This window comes from Columba livia, chromosome 11, assembly GCF_036013475.1.
Source record: "Columba livia isolate bColLiv1 breed racing homer chromosome 11, bColLiv1.pat.W.v2, whole genome shotgun sequence".
NCBI classification, from domain to species: domain Eukaryota; kingdom Metazoa; phylum Chordata; class Aves; order Columbiformes; family Columbidae; genus Columba; species Columba livia.
The window spans coordinates 10,647,622-10,673,895 of NC_088612.1; the positions used below are offsets into that span (position 1 = coordinate 10,647,622).

The window sequence follows — 26,274 nt, forward strand, 5'->3', positions numbered from 1 at the left end:
CATGGTCCCCAGGGACTCTGCCAGCAGCAATCGTGGTGAGGACAGGGAGGTCCCCAGCATCGCCAGCAGTGACAGGGACTCTAGCAGGGACAGGAGCGTCACCAGCACCGTCTGTTAGATCTTGATCAAAAGCACGGCAGCAGAGAGAGCCGCAGCTTGCGCTGGAAAGGTGTCAGTGCAGAGAGGCAGGCAGCCCCACAGGAGCATCTCCGCTAAGCAGGCACTGAAAATAATCAATCAGTAGAGCTGGAAGACGTGTCCATGCCGCTCGCTGCCAGCGAGAGGAAGGAAAGTGCTGCCAGCAGGTTCCTTCATCCCCTGCAAGCAGCCAGCTTCCTCCTCCTCTCTGAGTAATTGCTGGAAAGGGTTCCAGGAGATCAGTTTGGGTCCCACAGGGACCACTGACAGAGGATGGGCAATGGGCAGCTCAGCGGAGGGCAGCACGGCTGTGGAAACATGATATTTGCACCCTGATCCTTCCCTCCCTGCGCCCACGGTCATCACTCCCACATGCCATTTTCTGTGCTTTCCCAAACAGGCCAAACCTGCACACATACAAAGTGTGGATGTGGATTGCTTTGGTTTGCCCCTATGGCTCCATCACGTCCTACCTCTGCCAGCATGAAACCAAACAGCAGTTTGGTTTGGCGATTTTGGCCCCTTTTTTTTGGAGAGGAAACCATAATGCACCATTATTTCTTCAGCTGGAGCTTCCAGAGGTGAAAACCTGTTTCAGTCACTGACTTCAAATGTGGATGGAGAACCAAGTCAAACAGCCTGGGGTGCTCAGGGCTTCTCCTTCTCATCTTTCAAAGAAAAGTTAGCCCACTTCAGTTGCAGTGCAATGCTAACAGCCTATGGAACATAATTCCCCCATTAGATAAATAATTGATCACCCTGTGTGCTGCAATTACTTCCAGAGTGGGCAGATCTCATAAGCAAATGATGAATCTTCCACATTTCCAAAAGAATTTATTTAATGTAAAGCTGCTGTAACTCATTTTCTCACTGTCCTCCCTCTACCCAGAACCTGGCACTAATGTCAAGGCAGAGAGATTTATTTATCTGCTATCAAATGGACTGATCTGGCAGGAACTAATAAGAATCCAGAAGAAGGAAGGGGCTACGGCTGGACAGAGAGATGCTTCTCAGTGCTGTCATCCTCAACCTCTCTCTAACTGTCCTGCTCCAGACCAGCAATAGGAAGAAAAAGATGGAACGACAGTCAGGACGGCATTAGCGGTACTAACCTGACACAGTGAGCCTGGCCTCCCGGCTGAACTTCACATTAGCAATATTGGTGGCAACACAGTGAAAAATCCCACTGTCTTCTGCCCTCAGTCCCGTAATCTGGAGGACGCCCTTGGGAAGCAGCGTGTATCTGCGGGAAGAGAAAGGCAGAAATAAAAACCTGCAAAGCTGGACATGATGTGAAAGAAGGCTGCACACCCACGGAGAGGGGTGCTGGCTCCCCACGTCCCGGCGCAGAGATGCTGATCCCACCCCCAGCGATGCTGAGCCCACACTTTTCACTGCAATCAGTTCTTTATTTTGGGGGCTATTTGAGCCTCTGGTCTTTTTTTACAGGCAGCATGTTCCCTTTCTTTATTTTCTGATGCATCCTTGAGAAAGGATGACTTTTGCTGGAAGGCTACAAAGTAGGACCTTCTTAGTTAAGCTGTGGAAAAGCTTTGGGATGTGAATTCAGCTGATGTGGGAGTTATCGCTCATCAGCTGGAGCACAGTGACCATGGACAAGCATCAGGGTACATGTCTGCTCTTAAAACCTCAAATGTGTGGAAATGCATGTTTAAAATAGCCAGCAAGTAGGCATACATGAATATAAATAAGTATTTTATATATTGAAAACGTAGATATATGTAAATCATGCATGCACACACACATATATGTATACATACATTACACGTTGCTTGGCAACTGTGTGTTTAAATTGGCTGGTAGTAAGTCATTACACTGTGATGAGTTAATAATCCATTTCCGCCTGGAAGATGAAGAATATCTTTTTTCCATATCAGCATATGGTTAAGTGCCTATAACCTGCTCCCCGCACCGGGTTCCAAATGCGAGGCTCAGTGTCGGCGGCAGCGTGGCAGCAATCAGTTTTACACGTCCCGAAGTTGATTGCAATCTCTCTGGGACTTTAAAATGCCCATTGTTTTGGATGAATTATACCACAAGAAGCCTTCATTTTTGTTAACAATCTGCCCACAGCATTAGAAGATTCAATTCCAAAGCTATTATTCTGCCTTCAAAGCCTCCAAGTGCAAGACTCGGCATACAAATTTATATGCACTTTATACACAGAAATGCACAAAGCGTGATTAATGCAGAAATCCAATTCAGTTTGAGAAGCAACCCTCATCACCCAGACCTGTTGGTGTCAGAGATTAATCTACTGAGCTGACAATAAAAACCTTCCCCAGTAACTTTACTGCTACAAAAAGCCAAATTTGTTAAAAATCAAGACATTGAACGCAGGGAAACTGCTCTGAGCCCACGGTCTCCAGGGCTTAGACAAGCTCCCTGCCCCCGAGGAGACGCAGTGGGTATGAGGATGACTTGGGGATCTCTGGGTTGGAGAAAAGTCTTGGTTCTTCAGTCTTGGGGGTCCTTAGCCTTGGAGAAAAGAAATCCTGCTTGGTCTCAAATCCCTGCCACATCTCTCACCATCTCCACACCTGTGACCCTGGACTCAACAGGAAAGGGGCAATAATGCATGAAAGACTTCAGGGGAACTTCAGCAGTCCTGCAAGCATCTCATTGGGATGCACACAAGGCGTCGGGCCCAGTTCTGCACCCCTGACTTCTGCTGACTCCACCTCGGACCAGTTGCTGTACTCTACACATCCCCAGTTTAGCACTTGTGTGAGTGAGGAGCCGTCAGAGCAGATCAAGTTTAACAAATGAAGCCTGTGCTGGGCTAAAAAAAGCTCAGATGAAAAACGCAAGGAAAAACAAAACCTGACAGTTGCAGTTTTCCATGGCAGGGTTGGGCCTCTTGGGTCCTTCTACCGTAAGTTCACCGTAACGCTGAAAAGGTCAGGCATTGTTCCAGCCCTCGTGTTTTCTCCTGCCTCCAAAGAACCCAAGCGCATTCTGCTGCACAATTGACATTTTTAAGAATAGAGGCTTTCAGGAAAATATTTACAGCTTCCTGATTTCTCCTGTTCCCAACGCACGTACTTCAATTGCCCATCGAGGTGTGCTGCCACCAATTGTCCCTCACCATCGGTTGTGCAGCTCCCGAGGTGCAGCTGGGACCGCCGGAGGCTGCCGGCACGGAGCACACATTTCCTGCCACCTGTCCTCACCCGAGCCCCACCGCTGCTCAGAGGATCAAACCGTGATGAGGACTGATGAGGGACATTTCCCACACAAATGGAGCAGCTTCTCAAACACAGGAAGAGAGGACGTGCTGTCCAGGGGCTCAGCTGGGGAAGGAGGGCAGCTGGGGGGTCTCTTTAGGAGGATGGAATGGGAAACATCAGCCCAGGGCAGCAAGGGATGCTCTCTGTAGTGTAATTCAGTACTTGCAGGAGTTCAGGACCTATGTGGAAGACACTAAGTCAGGGAACTGTCTTGGAAAGAATTGCACAAAATGGAGCCATGGAGGGATGAAGGATGCCAAAGCTACCCCGGCTCTGCTAGGACTGCTGGGTGGGCTCTTCATGCTAGAAAGTAACCTTGGAGGAGAGCTGATCGGGGGGATCAATGCAAGGCCTTGCCCACTCCAAAATCAACTAGTGGGCTTTATCTGCCCCTCCTGGGAGATCATAGAATCATTTTGGTTAGAAGAGACCCTCAAAATCATCACATCCAAGTGTTACCCCACCCCTGGCACTACCCCATGTCCCTGAGAACCTCATCTCCATGTCTGTTCAACCCCTCCAGGGATGGTGTCTCCACCACTGCCCTGGGCAGCCTGTTCTAATGCCCAACAGCCTTTTCTGGGAAGAAATTGTTCCCAAGATCCAACCTCAACCTCCTCTGGCACAACTTGAGACCGTTTCCTCTCATCCTGTCACTTGTTACTTGGGAGAAGAGAGCAACACCCTCCATGTTACAACCTCCTTTCAGGTAGTTGTAGAGAGCGAGAAGGTCTCCCGCTCAGCCTCCTGTTCTCCAGGTTATTATTTCTACACAGTGTTTGACCAGAAGGAGCTCAGACAACCCACAACATTAACTAAAAGAGTGTTCCATGGCAGAAACACTGTCCAAGACCCTCAGCCCCAATCAGTTGTGTCCCAGAACAACTGTGAGAGCAAGAGCAAGCCTGGCCACCTTTTCTACCTGGAGAAAGGACAGCAGTACATGGTTTGCACATGTCCTACCTTTCGTTGTCTGTGTTGACTGGCATGCGGTTCTTTTGCCAGAGGATGACCGGCTCAGGTAACCCATGGATCTGGCATTGGAATCTGGCTACACCACCTTCCTCCACCACTGCGTTCTGAGGGTGGATGTGGAAGTCAGACATCGCTGGAAGACACAAGGAGAGACAAAAATATTCACACGTGAAAAGAGATCCACTGCCAATAACTTTGCATGACCTAGAAACACCCCAGTTTGCCAGAGACAGCAAATGGGATCACAATGCAAAAACAGAAGGTTGGTTTGTAGCCAAACTCCCGTATGGAGAAAAAAGACTGGTGGCAAGTTCTTGACATACGTTTCCCTCTGCACATTGAACTGATTGATTCAACCAAGACAGGAGGCAGCGCTTTGTGACACACAGGCTCCACAGCGAGGTCTACGCAGGAAGCAAGATGCTCTGGCACTTACCGGAGGTCATTCTCAACAGCACAGCAAGTTTTGGATCCAAGCTCACATCAGAAAAGAGATGCCTATTCTTTCTGCTGCTGCCAGTGTCTTATCTGCTGTCAATATCCTTCTGATGTGCATGGCTTGACTCCTAAACTCATACTGCTTATGTCTTGACCGAAGTTGCTCCCAGATACCCCAGTAAAACTTACAGCCCTTGATTTCCATCTCTGGTACTTGCTCCAGCTCATTGCACACTCTGCCTTCCAGCACTGCAGAAGGAACGGCCACACCCCCATCCCATGGGCCAACAGGCTCCAGAAAGAGATGGTGCCAAGAGCTCAGCAGATGGAGGGGTTTAGGGTTGGCACCACCCAACGGTGAATGAGAAACCTCAGCGTACCCATGCAGGATAAATACAGACCAGCCCGCCTTCACACAGCCACAGCTGTAACCATCGTGTGGAAAGACTTGGGCATGCTGTTAGAGCTACATAAATAATACAGTAATTATTACTATTAATTAATTGGAAGGTGCTGCCTGTTGACTCTGCAATGAACATATTCAAGGATAATAAACATCCCAGTGGTTATTTAGCTCATAATTCATTCACAGTGCTGCACCTGTGGAAAGATCTCTCACATTATCACACAAAATAAACTCCAAGAGAGTATCCTGCTCTGCTACGCCAGCCCAACAACATCCCCCTCCACAGCAAGAAAGCCTCATCCCCTTTTACATGCATCACATATAATGAATGTACCTCTGCTAAGGAATAAACTGCATTTGTGTCAGGGCAGCTTAATCATTCATCTGCAAACTCCAGTTGGGCTCGGGCAGATGGGAGATGGCCATTAGCAATCATACATTAAATATGTGTTGCATTAACCCGCGCTGCTCCCCCAGCCACCGCTCTCAACCCAGTGACTGCAGATTTGTTAAGCTGATCAAGTAACACACAGCGAAGCCCCGGTCCTGCATGGGTGTCAGGTTGGGAAGGGCAATCAGCCCCACATCGGGATGCACCAGAGGGAGCAGGACCAAGAAGTAGCCATGCAATGCTCCAGTGTGATGGGAACACACCAGCAGAAGGTGAAAGATCACGCAAAACTGTATTTCCCTTTCCCAAGATGAAAGGTTGCCCAGAGAGGCGGTGGATGCCCCATCCCTGGAGACATCCCAGGCCAGGCTGGACGGGGCTCTGAGCAACCTGAGCTGGTGAAGATGTCCCTGCTCATGGCAGGGGTGGCACTGGGGGAGCTGGGAAGGTCCCTTCAACCCAAATTAATCTATTACTCTATGATAATGCAAATATCCTCTCTGGTAAAGGATGAAGCCCAATGGTAGAACAGCAATTTACCCAGTTTGCACAGATTTAGCCTTGAAATGAGGCTGCTCGTGGCTCAGAGCACTCAGTGATGTGGGAAGGAGCCCAAAGGTTGCTGGGGGGGTTCTACCACACCAGGTGATTCGTCTTCCAAGGGATGCTTCAAAAAATGGGGGGTCCAGAGGTGCCCGTGGAAGGAGAGCTCAAGAGAGCCTGCAGGACATTTCAAAGCTGCCACTGTGAGGTTCAGACCAGGGTGAGCATCTTGCAATCAAAATTTATGAACTCTCACCAAGAAATGAAGAAAAGAATTAATGAGAAAGACACAAAGCTCATTAATACAGGGGAAAAAAAAAAAAAAAAAAAAAAAACCAACAACAAACCGAATTCAGATGCCTGCAGGAAAATTCCTCTCAAATGTACAGATGCTCAGTGCTGAGGTTTTTCGGTGGCTGACAGGGTTGATAAGAAGAGGGAGGTGTGAATGAGAACAGCCCCAGCACAGACTTTGCTCTGCTGGCTACAGAATTCATCGCTGTTCCTTTATTTCAATAATATCACCTCTGATAGGTAAAACTGCAGCAATAACCTCTACTCTTAAAGACACTAGTATTAATATTTATCATGAATAAAACATGGGAAGTTATAAATAATTCAGTTATGAGGATGTTAAGTAAAATATTGCTCTTCAATGACCCTATAATGTGGCTCTGAAGCACAGTTTTATGTTAAATGCCGAGGAAACACTGCGACCCTTGCCAAGACCAGCTGGCTTGCAGAAGATGCATTAAAAATTCATGTGCTGAGCTACAAAATGCTATTTTTAACACAGGTTTAAGAGTTTATTTACAGTTGCAGAGACAAAAGCTCTTGTAGCACGTCCTGTAAAACAGCAAGAAAACTTGAAGGCGAGTGATTACCTGAGATGCTGTTTTCAGCTGGGAAATAAATCACTGGGTGTAAGGAGAGGGATAGAAACCGCTTTACAGGACATCGCTTGGAGGGGCTAAATCTCTCCTGACATACGTGAGATTTTTATATATGTCCCAGCCAGCCATAACAAACTCATACGGTGGAGTGTTTGCTCCTGTTTGTCACTTGTCACCCGTTAGCAGCCCGGTGGTTTTTGTTTCAGCCGCCACAGAGAAGAGCCCGGGTGAGGCTGGCCAGCAGCCAGGGAGCTGCAGCTCATTTCTATGCTAATGGCCATCATCATTTTAAAAATAAATACATGCAATCACAATATTCACCCGCCAGCTCCTAAGAGGGGAGGTACCCTCTGATCCATCTGCCCGCAGATCTGCCGACTGGCAATGCTGCATCCATGTGCCAGCGGAGGGACTGGGGCTGCCCCTGGTCCCTTTTTGCTGTCATGGGACTGGGTGAGTATCACCCTGTTCCCATTAAACTCTCTTCTGCCATCTCCATGTAGCACGGTACCGTCCACACACACAGTGAGCGTAGGGTAGTCATCAAGCTATAAAATCGCACGTAAATTATGTGCACACTCATTGCTCCATGTTGATGCTCTAAGCCACAGTGCCTCAGAGCTTCTACTATCATCACACCTGGATTCTGGCCATTGGTACACACAGACCAGCGAATAACAAAACAAAATGGGCTCACAGCAGATGTGGAATGGTCCCAGCAGCTCTCTCATGCTGCAGGCATGAGCGCACCTTCTCCCAAAGACGTTGGCCAAGGTTACATCCAAGCCAAGTTTTCTATAGCCACACTAACACACGAGGGAAAGCAGTTACTCTTCATCTCTTCTTCCCCCCTATTTTATCATGGAGGTCCTCAACTAGGATGAGGCTGGGTGACAGGTGAGGCTCTTCCCTAAAGAGAACCCCATGGTTGGGATCTCCCACCACCAAACCCTCACCAGGACGCAGTCTGTGAAGGCATCTCCTACAGACACAGCCCAGGTGAGCAGCAGCTCTTCTGCTCATCCACATTCACATAGAATTTGTTCCGGTAAATGAACTTGCTGGGTCTCCTCTAATCAAAGCGCAAACACTCTCTCCATCCTAACAGGCCCCATGGAAAGGCCAGTGGAATAAAAATAAAAATAGGTATCGAATGAAATTTTCTTTACTCCATAAAAAACTAAATTGAAACCATTAGTGGCCAATCCTTTTTTGCTCAGTACAGCATTAGTGTAAGCTGGAGATTGACCTAGATTTGATATAGAAAAAGAAAACATTAACTTGTTATGTCAAAGCAAACCCTAGGTCTGTTAAAATCATTAAAACGCAAACATTATTATCAGATGCAGGCACAAGGAGAGGAAGAAGACTTGAAAGGTTCAGTGCCAAGTCTGGTGTTAGAAGAGTACTGGGGAAGTCCAACTAGTTCTGTAATCATACTGCTTTTTGCTTTTAAATTACTTAGGGGGAAACAGATACCCAGGTCGGATCTGACACAAGAGGATGCTGGGGAGGAGCTGAGCATCCTCACGGACACCAACACCAGGCAGTTCGCAAACAACAGCCTACAAGTGAAGACCCTTTCTCCACATTTCTGCCACCAACCTGTTAAATTCACACCTCTTCCAGTGCAGACACATGGTTAAAATGCCTCAAAGTTACCAGAGTGAAAGGAACGAGAGCTTAATGGGGATGTGTCTCCAGTAGCTGGGCTTCCAGATACCCCTGCCAAGGAGGACAAGCTTCGTTAGGACCGTTCCAGCTGATGAAGGTGAAGCCTGGGAGGAAAACAGTTTGCCCAGTGCAAGACAACAAGCCATGGGCAGAGCTGAGTCTTTCCAAGAGTTGCTCCATCTAGATGCTGGTGATAGCTGCCCAGGGCAGTGGTGGAGTCACCATCCCTGGAGGGGTTGAACAGACGCGGAGATGAGGTTCTCAGGGACATGGGGTAGTGTCAGGGCTAGGTTAAGAGTTGGACTTGATGGTCTTGAGGGTCTCTTCCAACCAAAATGATTCCATGATTCTATAGCTACTGATTTTCATACTGAATTTTCTAACTTACTAATGAAACCAAATTTCCCCCTAGGTCAGCAGAAGTCGGGGTCGTTTTTAAAACGCAATGACCACCGTGTCAATTTAACCCAGACCTAAACCACTCTCAAATCAGGGCTGAGAGCTCCAGCAGAACCAAACCTCAGTATCTGTGAGCTTTATTCAGCCACCATCCTCCTTGTCACTGCGACTCCTTCCCAAACACTTTCCCTGCCCCAAAGCAAGCAGAGGGATTACATCTTCTTCAAGTCCCTCCTAATCTGGGAGACTTACATCATTAAGTTAACAACTGGCCAGGGAATATTTTCAAGATGCACATGAGGTGAAGGCTTAGCAGGCACAAGTCTTATATTTTGCTCCCCTCTGTACTCTGGAAATGGAGGATTTCTCTGCAAGGAAGAGTCAGCACAAAAGATGGGGGGCATACAGATACCACAAATACCATTCTCTCCTCTCTTCTCCCCTTGCTTTCAGGCAGGGATGCTTTCCCAAGTCTTTAAGAAAAAAAAAAAACGACACTGCATCTTCTTTCTCTAAATTTTTTCTTTCAAGATGTATTTTTATAAAGGTTTTTTTTAAAAAAAGCCCACGTCACAACAGCCCCAGTGGCTCCTCCAGCTGCAGAGCAGCCTCTGCGCCCGCGACCGGCCCTGCGTGTCTAATGATGCTTTTGTGCGAGGTTGTTGCTGAACTGCCATGAGCCCAATTTCAAATGCGAGTTGCTTTGTGCATAGTGAAGCGTGAACAACAGCGCCGCCCATTTATCTATTTAATTCTTCAGGAGTAGCAGGAGCGGGGGCCTTCGCTCACATCTTAAAGGGAAGAAAAAAAAAAAAAGCCAAAAAAAATAGCCTTTTCTCTCAGCTTTGGAAAGGGAGGGAAATATTAAAGAGCAGCCGTGATTCTCCCAGCACAGAGGAAAATCCCTTCTGTCTCTTGCCCACAAATCATAGAGGTGAAAATCCCAAATCTCTATTGTCTACGCTGGGCCTCAGATCTCCAAAGAAAATGAGCTGCAAGACTTGGGAGGGTTTGAAGCAAGGAAGACATTTTGGAGGAATGTAGCTCATTTCAGAGGAACCAAAATAGGTGGTAAGATGAGAGAGGGAGGAAGCCTCATCTCAATCTGTGCTGGGCAGACGGAAAGAGGGTCAGCCCTGTATGCTTTTTATTTGCAATATTTGCAAATAAATGCTTATTCCCCTTTTGGTCTGGCTGTCGTTTTCTCCCTCTGGAGCTGATAAAACTGCTCAGAGCAGGGATGAAGGATGGTCCAGGCTCTCCAGCCTCTCTGCATTTTGCATCCTTTTGTCTGTGGCATTATCACACTCAATCAAAACTGCATGAAATAATTTAAACAAGACTGAGAAGACGCCCCATAAGATGAACTTCTCTGGTTGAAGAGCAGAGTCTCCACCTGGCCTGTTTTTTGCACGCCCCCCTCCCCCCCGCCCAAAGCCCCTGGGATGGGGATGAAAGGGAGAGAACTGAGCTAATGCCTCACACAGCAGCTGCCCACGGGAGGGAACATGCAACAGATGTTTTACAAGAGGAGGAGAAAAAACAATCCACCGCTTCATGACTCAGGTCCACCAGGAAGCAAATTGCTGCCTGATTTGGGACTACAGCTTCTCAATTTTTTGCATAAGATGTCAAACAACTGCGAGACAAATCCAAGCTCAGGTCACCTCTCCACTGCACTGCAACAAGCAGCACCCATGGACTCCACCAATCCATGATTTACTGTTTTGTTTTGGTGCTTTGAGAAGTGGAAAAAAGCAGAGAGCCCTGAGGGGTTTGCTTCTGCGTGGGGATGAGAAATATCCTCTGAAGGTGGTGAGCACCTCTCCCCTGCACACAGACTTGAGCTGTAGGGAATGTGCTCAGGGGTCCCTGGTTGCTCTGCAAGAGGGAAGGACCACAGCTGGGAGGAGGAGGAGGAGGATGGGTCCTTGCAGGAGCTTCATTGTGGCACGCGGAAAAACTTTGAATCCCCGTGCTGCAGCTCCGCTCCTCTTCCTGGACCATAGAATCATTTCAGTGGGAAAAGACCTCTAGGATTGAGTCCAACTGTTAATCCAATGCTGCCAAGTCCATCTCTAAATCATGTCCCTGAGAACCTCATCTCCGCATCTATTCAACCCCTCCAGGGATGGTGACTCCAGCACCGCCCTGGGCAGCCTGTTCCAATGCCCGACAGCCCTTTGGGGAAGAAATTGTTCCCCAGATCCAACCTCAACCTCCCCTGCAACTTGAGGCCGTTTCCTCTGGTCCTGGTGCTTGTTCCTGGGGAGCAGAGCCCAACCCCCCCTGGCTCCAACCTCCTTTCAGGCAGTTCAGAGATCAGAAGGTCTCCCCTCAGCTCCTGTTCTCCAGCTGAACCCCCAGGTCCCTCAGCCGCTCCCATCACACTTGTGCTCCAGCCCCTTCCCCAGCTCCGTTCCCTCTCTGAACTCGCTCCAGCACCTCAAGGGCTTTCAAAGTTTCTCCTTTGAACGTGCTCCCCATCAACAGCACATCCCAGCCCCTCCTGTACAACCACATGCACCTCCAAGCCAATCTCCTAGTCCTAATGAACAGTTAGTAGATTTATGGTATCGATTCTAGTTCACTTATTGGAAAAATAACTACAGTACCATCAGTTGTTGATGGAGGGGTACTCTCCCCTGAGTGGGAAAGATTTTTGTCTGGATAAATGCAGTCTGTGCACCATACATGGAAGCAAACAGGGGCCACATGCTCCAAGGGCTGTTTTAAACTGAAATATCTCTCAATTCCTATGAAGCTCACAAAGTGCTCCCGCCCAACCCCCAGAGAGAGACTGTGCCCATACTGTATTGGTGCATCATGCCAGGGAGCATCTCCAATACCCAGCACCCCATCACCCTTGCTATCTTGACGTGAGAGGATGGAGAATACCAGCAGAGCTGCCTGTGCCAGAGGAAACCCCTGAAGGCAGCTGGTATTTAATAGCACAGAGACATTGCCCAAAGCCTGCCAGTTCAGCCCCAAGACCTCTGCAAGGCGGCTGCAGCCAGAAATCATCCCAGCCTGCAAATATGTAGCAGCGAGTCCTGGTGCATCAGCACAACACCCTCTCCAAAGCCCAGCAAAAACCTGGGCTGTCTGAGCCTCCTTGAACCCTTTCTGTAAACAGATCGGTCATTTTACCTTTCCTCTAAACATATTTTACATTTTAGAGAGATAGGCACAGAAGACAAAAAGTGCCATCCACAGTCACAGCCCAAATCTAACATCATCCCTTGAGTACCAATGGCACGCTCTATCCACAAGGCAAATATTCTCCTTATAAATCCCTTCAAAAGATGCATCTTGGCAATCCCGTGGACCAAATTTCTCAGTTCCCTCCATGTTCAGAGCACACGGCAGCATCCCATCGCGTAACCTGCCACACAAAGCAGCACAGCAGACAGCCCAAGGCGGTTATTCATCTTCCAGCACCCTCTTGTTTTGCAGGGGAATCAACTCATAAACAGCCCCTTTAGCGCTCTCAAATTGGTTTCAGGGAGAGAAGAAGTTCCTGGCCAAGAGGGAGGCAGCGTTGGGAAAAACCTTTATCAGGGAGCGCTATTGCAGTAATTTTTCAAGATAAAATTGCTCTCCGGCTCATGACAGCATTTAGTGTATCCTGAGGCGACCATTTGTGAAGCCAAACCTGTGGTCCTGCCACCCTGCTGCTGGAGGGAAGGGGGGAGTATTAAATGTCATAAACAACTCTTAATTTGCCTGGGTGGATGGCATATGGGGCCAGCGATTCTGCAGTGCAGGAGGAGGTTATTTGTCATCATTACAGTGCTCCGGCATAAAGGCTGATGCTGGCCGGGCAACACCATCCACTGTCACACCTGCCCGGTGGTACAGGTCACCACAGAGAGCTCCTGTGTTTCTGCGGGGTGACTTCTTGAGCAGGGGACAAACCCCAGCATCACCCAAGGGTCCCCAGCCCCAAAGCAGCATCTCCAGCATCACAAGAAGCTGCTCCCTCCTGTCGCATCCACAGCTCACCTCACTTCAGGCAGCGGATTCTTCAGGACTTTGCTGTCTCCCAGGCTTTCCTCTGAAGCACAGTTTGCTCTTTGCAAAATACCTATGAATCATCCTCCTCCAGTGCCCCTGCAGGCCCCTGAAATAATGAGAAGATGAAGGGCAAGTTGTCCTGCAAGCCTTGGCGAGAGGCTGGCTCGGCAAGGGCAAAGCGGAGTGTGTGGCACGCTGGCAGCAGGCAGGTCTGTCCTGCCAGATCCCCATCCACAGCTCCTCCTGTTTCTCCTACTCCGATACGCACAATTAAGACAAATTACATAGTTACCATTTTGATTTGTTGCACAATAGTAATGTTTTCCATCCCTCTCCCAAATATTGATGGAGATGATACAAGAGGATGCTCCCGCGCAGCTGGTTTTGGCCCTGGACCATTTTGTTCGCAGCCAAATGCTTCCGATACTGAGTGCAGAGGAGCAATTCTGCTTTTTATCAGCACAAGGCATCATCCTGCTCCTCCACAGCCCTTGCAACACCTCTAGGTAGAAACATCCCTCCCCGTTTGAAAATCCACCAGCCATCCCTGTCACCAACGAGCACCCGCTTTGTTTTGGCATCTCTGGAGTCAGCAGTGGGACGCAGAAAGGTGAAGGAAAGGAAGCTTTTCATCACGACTTGCCCACAGAAATGCCATCAGCTCTGCTTTCAGACAGGGAGCTGTCCTGATTTGCAGGCTAATGAATTTTAAATGAGATGCATTTTTTAATTTTTTTGTTGTCAGCCCCCATTTTTCTGCTAGCAATCACTCCAATAATAGCTTTAAATTTTCAGCATCTGTTTTTACCAGCTCTCTTGTAATTAGTTTACTAATGTATTTCACTGCGCCTTTGTTATTTTCAGAGAATTACTTCATTCCCAGCTATCAGAGATAGTGCACTTCAGTCTATAAGGAGTTTGGCCTTTGTTCCCCCGTGGTTATTCACATGGGGGAAGATGGCTCAGTGAATGACAAGCCTTTCTATCACCACACATTCTCCATTTAATGTCTTTATACTGGCTCATTAATTACCACAGAAAACTCCTTTCCAAATGGAACCTGTGATTTATAGAAGACTTGGGCAAGGTGCCATTTTTATCAGGGCCGACAGCGAATGGCATCAGTGCTGGTAATTCACTCGGCATTTTCCGTGCTCCAGCAGCGGGGTCAGCCCTGCCACGGTGGGAGTTTTGCCCAGACAACGGAGCTCAGCAAGTGCTCGATGCCGCTGAACTGTGGCCGTCCCGCTGCTCCTGCACGGCTGGGATGACCAAATCCATAGAAAATTAAGCTACAGCCCATTCTGCCTGTGTACCAAGGTGTCCCCTGTACAGATGGGGATATTCCCTTGGATGAGTGCCTGGAGGAGGTGTCCCTGCCTATGGAGCTGCCTCCAAGATGATGTCCTGCATCTTTTGTGGCCTTTCCTTACTTAAAAGGGGCCAAGAAGAAAGATAGGGACAGACTTTTTGGCAGAGCTTGTTGCCATAGGACATGGGGTGATGGTTTTAAACTAAAGAAGAGGAGATTCAGGCTGGACATGAGGAAGACATTTTTTACAATGTGGCTGGTGAGAGCCTGGCCCAGGCTGCCCAGAGAGGTGGTGGATGAACCATCCCTGGAGACATCCCAGGCCAGGCTGGACGGGGCTCTGAGCAACCTGAGCTGGTGAAGATGTCCCTGCTCATGGCAGGGGTGGCACTGGGGGAGCTGGGAAGATCCCTTCTAACTCAAACTCTTCTATGATTCTCTGATTTTTATCACATCTTGTAGTCCAAGACGGTGTGGTGCACACAACAAAGTATCTCACACAATGCAGTGTCCCATTGCACAGCATGGGCTGGACAGGAGGTTTGAGTACCAGCTGTTTCCCTCAGACTCTAAAACATTTTAGATTTGCAAACCTGCCCGCAGCACGGGGGAAAAGCCATACAAAGACACATAGATGAGGTTCTCAGGGACACAGTTTAGTGCCAGTGTTGGGTTAATGGCTGGACTTCATGATTTTGAGGGTCTCTTCCAACCAAAATGATTCTATGATTCCAAGACACAAGGTAAATGCTCCATGTAGATCCGAGGCAGCTACCCTGGCTTCACGAAGGAATAACCCGGACAACAGTCCCTGACATAAATTAACTTTAAATCCTTCAGAACAGCGAGTCTTCCACCACGTCCATACTCTGTGCCGAGCATGGTAAACTGCCCTCTTCTTTATTAATGAATGAAATAAGAGGTGCAAACAGTGCACACGTTGACTAAAGAAGTTATTTAAACAGAAAAACAATCACAAAAGGATGGATTTGCATTGCTTGACTCTGAGGAGCCACCTCAAGCCCTTGCAAGGGAAATACTCAGCACCTCCGAGCACATGGGGAAGAGAGAGGAGAGGCCAAAGAACCCGAGCGCAGCAACACAGCAGGTTGGGCACAGAGTTAGCATACTAACGACTGCTCTAAAGCTCCTTTCTCTTCACTTTAACTCTGAATTTCACTCAAATGCAGGTGAATTTCCCAAATGCCAAGTGCTCCTCTGCTCCCATCCCTTGGCGATGAGCACGGCCACTGCGTTATGATGTTACTCGATCCAGATTGAAGGCAATAATATCAAAAGACATTAAAAAGGCTGAACTGCTGTGATACTGAGAAAATCCAGCTTCCTCCGAGGTCTGCTTTTCCTCCTAGCAGCGGCTAAGCCGTTAGCTGTCATCTCGTCCCTGTGGCTGAGTTACAGATATAAATTCCTGTTCGCTCCTTGGCAATAGCAACAGCTTCCTATTTTGCTGGCAGCGATCCAGGGGAAATTCAAGCTGAATTACAGCCATTCTTCAGAAAATAGGCCAAATCCACGAAAGCAGGACACATGACCGCAGACGTCGAGCTCGTCTGTTTTTTTTTCTTCTATTTATTTCACGGCGAGAAGCCCTGTTGGCTGAAAATAGCTTATCTCTGGAAGTCCCCCTTTCCGTTCACGGCTGCCGCTCCTGGCTGCCATCCAAACTATTACCACCTCAAAGAGAAAGTTCATCGTTCCGGCATATCAGCCTCACTGTACGGGACGTGTGGTTTGATGTTTTCACCGATCTCTCTCCAGGAGCTCTGGAAGGAGACGGGGATTGTATTTCTGTACATGAGCCAGGGGATGTGAAGTTTCTTCCAGCACCTCTGCTGGGATAGTTGTACTTGGGCTTGTACCCCAGCATCGCTTCTCAGTGGACACACAGCAGCATGTGTACACATATGTGCATGTATGTGGGTGTATGATACAGCACAGGGGTAACACAGACTGGACTCCGAGAGCCAGGGTCCCTCCAGACACCCATTCCCATCCTTAAATTTCAAGTCAGGTCCACGTGAAGCATCCAAATGCATGTCTGTACCCACAGCGAGTCCTCTCTCCTACCCATGTACCCCACAGCACCCTAAATACAACCAGGGGACACATCACCATCCCAAAACATGCACACAGACGAACACAAGTGAGGACACAGGAGAATGGGTAAAGACAAGAATCATAGAATCATTTTGATTAGAAGACACCCTCAAGAACATCAAGTCCAACCATTACCCCACTCCTGGCACCACCCCATGTCCCTGAGAACCTCATCTCCATGGCTGTTCAACCCCTCCAGGGATGGTGACTCCACCACTGCCCTGGGCAGCCTGTTCCAATGCCCCACAGCCCTTTGGGGAAGAAATTGTTCCCAAGATCCAACCTCAACCTCCCCTGGCGCAACTTGAGGCCATTTCCTCTGGTCCTGGCGCTTGTTCCTGGGGAGCAGAGCCCGACCCCCCCTGGCTCCAACCTCCTTTCAGGCAGTTCAGAGATCAGAAGGTCTCTGAACCTCAGCTCCTGTTCTCCAGGCTGAACCCCCAGGTCTCTCAGCTCTTTGAAGAAGGGTGGGGAGATGGTCACACAGAGGAAAGAAGCAATGGCAGAGTTACAAACCACAAATCTCACGATCTTTATCTTCTTCGTTACCACCAGACCGTCAAAGTCAAGGAGCGCGGACACATTCCAGAAAACACAGGTCTTCGGTGAGAGCCAGTTTCTTGTTGATAAGAAGCAGGGAGGCTTATCTCCCAAACTCACAGCGACACCTCACCCCAGGCCCAGTTTATCAAATTAAATTAATTACCTTGGTGGCCTTGCTGAAAAGAGGTGGCAGGAGGATAAAGGTTGGTACTCCCACCACCTGCCGTGCTGCTCCCAGCTCAGCGCAACCTCACTGGCATGCGCCGAGCAGGGTGGTGGCCAGTGGAACAACACTGCCCGTGAAATCCCCACCAGTGCCAAAATGTCCCCGAGTGTCACGCCAAGGAAGAAAAGGGACAGACAGAAAAGATGCACTGAATTATTGCACGGCCATCACATGGCTCTGCGGTTTACTGTGTGTATGGCCACATCAGGTCAGGCTGCGCTGGGTGTGTTTTCTCTGTATAAGATAGTTTACAACAGCAAGTTTCTATATGGTAGAAAGATAACTTCACTGTGTTTACAGAGGAGTGATGTCTTGGTGACTTGCCATCATCCATTCTCCATACTGTGTTACAACCAAATACAGCATTTTCCATTTGTACCTATTACCAGCAAGGAGAAAAAACCAAGTCCTTACCACAGGGAATTTTTTAAATGAGCAGTCAAGCAAAACAAAATTTCAGCTTCAAACATTTTGCTAAGGCATTCAGATATATACTTCAGATATTGATTCTTTTTTTTTTTTTTTTCTTCTTTTTTTATCATAGATTAGACAAACACCAGTAACCTCAGGTGGTGCCTCTCTTCTCAAAGACCTTTGGTACCGTTTATGGGAACAGGATTCTGGTAACACGACGCGGCAGCGATGAGGCTCGAGAAGCCTTTGATGAGCAGAATTCCCAAGGGATGCTCCCGGGCAGGATAACTATGAGCTCACAGGGCTACAAGGAGGGACTATCGATTTGCTGGCAGAAGAGATGGGAAGAGCCTGTGTTATTTCCTACTGTGGAATCTGCAAATATTTTACCCCAAATGAGTTTTAGGATGCACAAACACATGAAGAAGCACAAATGGGGCTGGTCGGGGTGGAGAGGCTGCCAGACTCCCCAAGCAGTGATCCCATGAGGTGGGGACACAGATTTTCCTGTGGGCTTGTGGCAATCATCAGATAAGCCCTCTGCAGATGCACCAAGTCCCTTATGCCCTCCATCACCCCACACCCACACTTCCAAACAACCCCCGACAGCAAAATCCAGCGTCATGGACAAAAGACAAGGGAAGCCCTTGATAAGAAACCCAGCGCCCCATGCCCGGTCCGGAGAAGGGCTCGGTCCCACAGCTCATGCTGAAGGACTACAAGAAAGGCTGGATGCTCAAACAGCCATGCAATCTGAATTTAAATATCAATATTTGCCTTCAAAAGCTCTTAGCGATGGCAGAGCCATACAAACCTGCAACTGCCCAGCAATGTGGGCATGTCCCCTCTGCAAAAGCTCCCTGCAGCTGTGTGGGAGGGTGATCTCCCCTGGTACCCCTGCATCCCCAGCCCTGCTCATGTACCTGCTGTCCCCATTCCATTCCCAGCTGTATTTCCCATACACATGCCAGGCTGATAATATTTAGCCACTTAAGCCCCCTGTCATCATCAAATTTCATTTTAGTTAAGGTTTGTTAAGGGTTTGGGATGCGGATGCGGGTATGGAAACCTGCCTGGGCTGGAGCGATGCTGAGCGTCAAGGAATGGCAGCATCGCAAGTGATGTGAGTTTTAGAGATCAGGTAGAGGTCAAACGCTGTGCCAGAACAGTGGGGCATTCAGGGGTGAATTCTTACAGACTTTGAGCTCTGAACTCAAGCTTTGCCCCTGTGTTTGCAGCACATTGGGGAAATCAGAGCCAAAGCCCCGTCAGCCTCATCTCTGGGATCACCTGCAGGGATGTTCAGCCCTTCCTGCACCGAGCACGGGCAATCAGCCCTCCCTCTCCTGAAATGTGCATCTTCATCAGAAAAAACACTTGCACCCCAAAACAGGCACCTCTTTTTAAAGAAAGAAATGAAAACTCAGTAACAAACATGTAATTGTAGCATAGACTGTTAGAGACCTGAAAAACTGCTGGGACACCCGAAATATCCAGGACAGCGATTAAATCTATCTTAACAAAACCTTGTGGTACATAATGGCTCCCCAGGAGACTCATTATAGTACTCTGATAACTTGTTTATGTGACCAAATTATCCAGGAAGAGATTTCAGATTTGAACGAACATGGGACCACACATTCACATACAGGGGAATATAGCAAAGTCCGTAAGACGCTCGCGTGGGACAAGGGAGGAGCATCCACATGGATGGATCTGCACCACCAGCAACTTCACAGCGCTTCCCACCACTAAATAAAACACATAAATAAAGAGAGCTCCAGGAACTAGCTGTGAGGGTGATAGTGCTGACAGAAAATGAAAGCAGAAGTGGGGTGGAAATAAAAAAAATCCAGCGCAGCTCGCTTTTGTGTTCTCACACAATGGGGCATGTCAGCTCCGAAGCCTCCGCAAGCCATCACCCACCATCTGGCACCGGGCTGGACACTAATGGGAGGCCCCGGAGCCCCAGCTGACTCCAGAGCCACGGGGGAAATCAAGCTGACAAGCTCCCCACATTAAGCCATCTAAATTAATGCAGATGCGTGGCCCACTCACAAGAAATTTGGCTGGTGAACGGCAGCAAAGAGAGAGGAGTGAGCCGTCTGCAGCGTGCCACGAACCCCACGCCAGCCCGGAGATACAGCCCAGCCATCGAATTCAGCACAAGCCATCCTTGCTCATTTGCAAGACGAATTGTTGGCGAGGGGATCTGGAAGCGCAGCCTTTTTCTCGACTGCGAGATGCGCAACGCCGGCCAGATGCAAATTCTGCAGCAGCGGGGACAGCCCAGATTAACACGCCTGCTCAATGCATCGCTCTCAAAAGCAGGCTCGTTAACTAATGGTCCTGTAATGGCCTAATGGAGGAGATCAGCTGGGAAATTGCTGTGCACGGGGTATATGCAGGGAAGGGGATGAAGATGTTCCAAGTTCGACAGCAGCATCTCTGCCCAGGAACAATCCTGCTGATTTTGGCAGGGTGGACCCCAGAGGACTCATCACCCCAGAGGAACATTTACTGCTGTGAAAATCTGATTTCTCTAAGCACTGTGCTACAGAATGAGGGTGCCACAGCCTGGCACTGAATCCCAAGGGAAAATTCAGCGCTGTCCTGATGAAGCAAAGGGCTGGCTCAGCACCTTGTCGAGGACATGAGGTCCAGCTCCACACCCTTCCCTTGCCAGCTGTTGCATGAAGAGTGAGAAGAGAACAAGCCACAGGGGATTTAGGGTGCACAGCGCTCCCAAGGCATGGGAATGGGTGTTGGGGAGTATGTAAAAGGGGACAATAAGAAAGATGGAGATAGACTTTTTTGCAGCGCTTGTTGCCATAGGACATGGGGTGATGGTTTTAAACTAAAGAAGAGGAGATTCAGGCTGGACATGAGGAAGACAGTTTTTACAATGCGGCTGGTGAGAGCCTGTCTCAGGTTGCCCAGAGAGGTGGTGGATGCCCCATCCCTGGAGACATCCCAGGCCAGGCTGGACGGGGCTCTGAGCAACCTGAGCTGGTGAAGATGTCCCTGCTCATGGCAGGGGTGGCACTGGGTCAGCTGGGAATGTCCCTTCAACCCAAACTGTTCTGTGATTCTACCTGGGCAGAAATAGAAATGTCAACCTTCAGACAGGAATTTTTCATTTCTCCTCTCCACCACCTGCTTTGGAGAACTTATGGGAACCCAGCTCTGCCGTGGCCTGACCTGAGGATCAGAGACATCAGCGTGACTTCAGAGGCAGGCAAAGAAGAGCCTGGGAGGATCAAAGGTCCATCACAGGGGTGCAGGACCACGCCAGACGCTCTCACTGCTGCGGTTTCACTGCGGTGTGCATCACACTGTGAGCAACACTGCCTGCTCGCAGCCAGACTCCACTCGCTGCCTTGCACCCCACAGCGACAGAGCCAAACGATGCCCTCGCTGGCATTCTGAATACCTTTGGCCATGACTGTTAGCAGCAGTGCCAAAAAATAGCCATAAACCTCCCCAGGGTGAACCCAGCCAGCAGAGACCTCTAGGGAATCACTGCTGCACACCTCAGGCCAAACAAAAACCAAATCTTTAACAACTGAGGCATATTTCAGCATCTCTAAGGCACATTTCAGCATCCCCAGGGCCCATTTTAGCATCCCCAGGTCCAGCTGCTGTTGCACAGCGCAGGGAACCTCTCGGGGTGGCAGCGATGTTTTGCAACAAGCAGGTATTTGGGGCTCCATCACTGTCGCTGACAGCTGAGCTCCTGCTCACAGCACCAAGGGTAAACCCAGACCCTTTCTAATGACTTTGGATTCATAGCCTATTCGCACAGATGGAAAATTTTATTCCCAAATGCACAGAGACCCACACGGCAGCAGCTTGAGTGATTATGGCCTCTGCTATCATTTGCAGGGAAGCAGAAACACTCTCATTTTACCTAAAGGGGAGGGTGTAGCATATGGTAAGCGTGGGTTACGCTCAGCACCAGGAACAATGCTGGAGCTCTTACGCAGCTCGTGCCGCCTCCAAATCGCGTTTCAGGTCTGTAATGTCCCATCAGAAGAGAAGTAGAATTTCTGCTGGGGTGAGAGAATAGGAGAAAAGCTCTCCATGCAATTAATGTGCCTCCAAATTCAAGCTAGGTGAAATAATCTGTTGGTAAACACAAAGCACCACTGGGATAACAGCTGAGCAGAGGCTTGTATCAACCATGCGTCTTCAGATTAAAATATCACTCATCTACAAGGCATCACCATTCATTCATGCTCAATAAAATACAAAATGGTTACAGATAGAGCTGATGGAAAATAAGAGAGAAATGAAAGTAAAGGTAACGCTGCCAGGCAGGAAACAGCACAAGAAAAAAAAAGGAAAAAGAAAAAACAACACTGTGAATAGGCTGATTTAGCATTCTGCTTTAGGAGAAATTTCCAAAGCAGGTTTTAATATCTGATAAAACTTCACTGCTGGTTGCCACGCTGCCTGACGGAAGCACAGAAGGGGACTAATAGCCCTGGCATACGACATGATAAAACATTTTAAGCCGCACAGCTTTACTCGCACTTGCTACTTCTAAGGAGGTTTTACGGTTCACTGCTACCCCTCAGTGTCCTACCAACAACCCCTGAGCACGTACAAGCTCTCATCTACCCACCAGGCAGGTAGTTTCCCCGAAGGCTGTGTTTTTCTAGCTTGTCCCAGTCAAATATTAGCACTTGGCTGCATCCCTGCAAGGAACTGCAAGGGGAAGGACCCCCAGGCTGGTGGCTCTGGTCTTCCCACCTCACATCTGGCGCTTTTTGGGATCTCCAGCATCCATCCTGCTATAACATGGCCCATTCGAAGTCCCTCGTCATGCAAACCCTCCATCCGACCAGCTGGATGCTGCTGACCCAGCGCTCACGAGAAACACTGGGGCTCAGTTTCAAATACACTTCTGCTTTATAGATGATCTCCCAATCTAATAAAGAGGCAAAACATTATCTGTCTTGTCTTCTCTTATTTCCCAAGGAACAAAAAGGCTGGAAACATCTTTCTGCTTCACTAATAAAACTTTTATAACCCCTTTCCCTGACAGCCCCTGAGCAAGGGTCCTTTTTACAGCAAGAATCCTGGAATAAGCAGGTAAAGGAACAGTCGGATCTGTATTCACAGCCTGCCCGAGCTCAGGTGGTAACTTAAAAAATAAAGGCAACTAAAAAATAAAGGTAACTAAAATGGGGTTTGTTGGCTGGTTTGAATCCTATTTTGTTTATTTATTTTTTTTTTCAGTGGTCTAGGGCCAGTTTGCATTTCCTGGCGGCTGTCGTGCCGTTTTCAGTTTGATTGAGTCAAAAACCAGGTAAATTTGGCCATGGGGTGCACAAGTCTACCTGCACATCCCTTTGACCGCACTCTGGCTGAACGGCCACGCTGAGGCTGCTGCCAGGACAAACTGCTCTTGTTACCAGACAGACTGCATGACAGCAGGAACAGAGCTCTTTTGACCTATATCTCCACATTTCCAGGATTTCTAAACTGATACAGGCATATGGGCAAAACTGTGGAGCCTATAGAGCAGGCTGCGGATACCTCGAGGCAGAAGATACCAACAATTTTTCTAAAAAATCACAGGGCCATCAGCGCAACAAATCCAACAGGTATCAGTATTTCCAGCTGGAAGGAGGAAAAATCAGCACAAACCAGGCAATAATCTTCGGCGTAGCCTTCCCTGGGATGCTGCCCAATGCAGAGTTTTTACTCTTCATAAATAAATGATCCCTCCCCATGTGGGAGACAAGCAAGAAGAGGCATAAACCCACCGACTCATGTCACAGCTCTGAGAAAGGACAAAGTCGGTCCAAGCAGATAATTACCGGGATGCCCTAATTAGGAGGATGAAGAGGAAGAAAATGGAAGGGGAAAAAGTTATTCAAAGTTGTACAGCTTAAGCACCCTGGCAGAGCCTTCCCCGGTGGACCACTACTGCCTCCATCCACACATGTGAATCTTCTAAAATTGTTTCTAAATTCAGGAAACCTCTCCTGGCCACGAGCACAGGGTCAGGAAGGGAAAGAAAGCTACGGAGGAGGAGGAGGGTAGGAGACTTTAAAAAAAAGAAAAAAAAAATCACACCAATCAAGCCATGGGAAAGATTTCATGCCCCAGAAACTCAAGGCCAGGTTACTCATACACACAATCATAAGCTCCAAGAAGGAGAAGTCTTTCCTTTCTTCTACAGTTTTTTGTTTAACGTCAGGAATGGTTTTAATTAGTGTGCCTGAGGTTTGTGAGCAGCTCTGGGAGCGGAGAATCCTGTCCCGATAAGGGAAAGCTGAGTATCCCAGCAGGATTTGTCCTGGTTCCTGGGGACATCTCATTCCCCTGGATCCACACCAAAGCAAGAAGTAGGTGTCCACAAGTTTGCTCAGATCCTGGCTTGGCACATGGCAAACAGCTGGAAAAAAAGCTCCTTTTGGAAGTAATATTACCCTTTCCCTACAATCCTTTAGCCCAAACCATGATAACAACCGCTCGTTAAAGCTGAGTCTTGTTTAGAAGAGCACACACCACCTCCCTCTACATTAAAACAGCAACCTGACCTCAATAAAGTATAAAACAATTAACTTACTAATTAGTCAACAAATAACTGTTTCACCCAAGTAGGTACTAAGTTGTTAGGAAATCTATTAGCATTTCCACTGTAATTTCATGCTTTGCTGATGATGAATAAAACAAGGTTGAATGGGAGCTATTCACGTCCAGAGCACAATGCCCAGTAGCTGGACGATAGTGGGAAACTTCCTCAAAAAAGTCAAATGTTGAGACCAGAACCACCGGCCAGACAGTGTCACCGAGGCCACAGCAGCACCAAAACCTGGCAGGGATGGTGTGTGTGGCCAGGAGGAAAAGCAATGGCTGAGAAGCTTATAGGATGGAAGCAAGTTTTACCTGAATTTCCCATCCAAGGTGTAGGACAAGTTCATGCACACAAGTGGATCAGGCCAAAAAAACCCCAATATTTTGCTTAAATTGATTGTTTGAAATTCTCCCAGCCAACTCCACCACAAGCAACAGAAATCTTACCAAATCATCTAGTTTTTTCACACATCCCTATGTGCCATTGGGCTGCGGTCAACAAGCAAGGCCAACAAAAACCACCAACCCACACACATCCCTTCTCTGCTTCCTTCCAGAGAAACCTCGAGCACAAACCAAAGCTCATCAGCCTCCATGAAGTTCTCTGATTTACAGCATGCTGCCACCAGCCTGTCCACTTAACGTGGGCAACAATTAATGTGTCTGCACCGGTCCCAAGGATGAAGATTAGGGTCTCACAGGTGACATCCATCTACAAGATCCTTTTTCCCAGGTCAAGACGTGTCCTTGGTTGCATTCTGAAGATGCAACAGGAGAAATTTGAGAGTCTTCCAGCCCTGCCTGTCTTCTGCAAAAACCCGGTGTGCAAGCCAGGTGGGACCCCATCATGAGAAGGGACAAGGACACTGCCAGCTCAAAATCTTGGATGAGTACACACGTCTCCAAAGATGTTCAGAGGCAGTGATGATAATACCAAAGGCCACAAAAAAGGGACCAAGCATGTAAGCTGCTGTTTAACAAGAAGTACCAAGACTCCTTTGGGCCTGTGGTCTCTTTCCTACCTATGGATGAAAACCACCTAGAAAATGAGTGTGAAATTTGGATCCAATGCAGGGAATCAACTGGTACATGCAGCACACACACCGGTTTCATAGTTGTTTGCTGGGAAAGGGAAGGTGGTTGTAGACTCCAGCTGACCCATTCCCAACAAAACACAGGGATTATCAAGACCTATGGTAGTGGCCTCGTTGGGAAAAAAAAAAATGAGTCGTGATGCTCAGATCAGTGAAATATCCTGCAGTCATACACACGTCTCCCCATCCAGGCATGGGCTGCTGTTTGGTTGTACTTAACCAGCACTTTATTCCCCCAAAACCCAGCATCCTGCTTAGCATCACCTTGTGAATCTCTTTTTCAGAGACCTTTAAACACAACACACCCAGACAGAAACAGGTCGACACATCCAACTGCCAGCAGAGTGCCTGCTTCCACCCATATAACATACACCCACAGAACACAGCGCCTGCCTTCCTTTCATCCTAATGTATGCCAGCTTCAGAAAAAAATTTGCATGTTAGAACAATTAGACGTGAAACATTACATGCCTTATCTCAATGATATTACATAATTGGATTTGCAGTGTACACAGATAATGAAAGTCAGAGCTTCCAGCAGCCAGAAATATAAATCATACGCTGGGTTTTCTGCAGTTAAAGTTAAAAATATTTTTTATGAGGCCCCAGCAAATACGTTGTTTACATTAAGAAATCGAATCATGTTATTAGGCCCTCCATTTATCTAGTAAAATCTTTAAAAAGCTCATAAACTCGTTACTTTATTAGTTCAGACTTATTATATGTATTTGAAGCAATACTCAGAGGTATTGTTAAGCTACTGCAGGCGAGGGTTACAGGTCTTATGTATTTTGGTAGTACCAGATGTGTGGCTGTGCTGGGGGGTGTCGGGAAGCTCAGAGCAAGCCCAA

The 26,274-nt window shown here is 48.2% G+C and overlaps 1 protein-coding gene across 1 annotated transcript in view; it reads right to left on the reverse strand.

Annotated features, from left to right (window-relative positions):
* Positions 1–26,274, reverse strand: part of IGDCC3 (immunoglobulin superfamily DCC subclass member 3) — a 103,858-nt gene that overhangs the window by 37,916 nt on the left and 39,668 nt on the right. Inside the window, exons 3-4 of the mRNA XM_065076757.1 lie at positions 4,353–4,497; positions 1,251–1,381 (exon numbers count right to left, since the gene is read on the reverse strand). Of these exons, the coding sequence (XP_064932829.1) occupies positions 1,251–1,381; positions 4,353–4,497 (276 nt within the window). The remainder of the gene's footprint in view (positions 1–1,250; positions 1,382–4,352; positions 4,498–26,274) is intronic.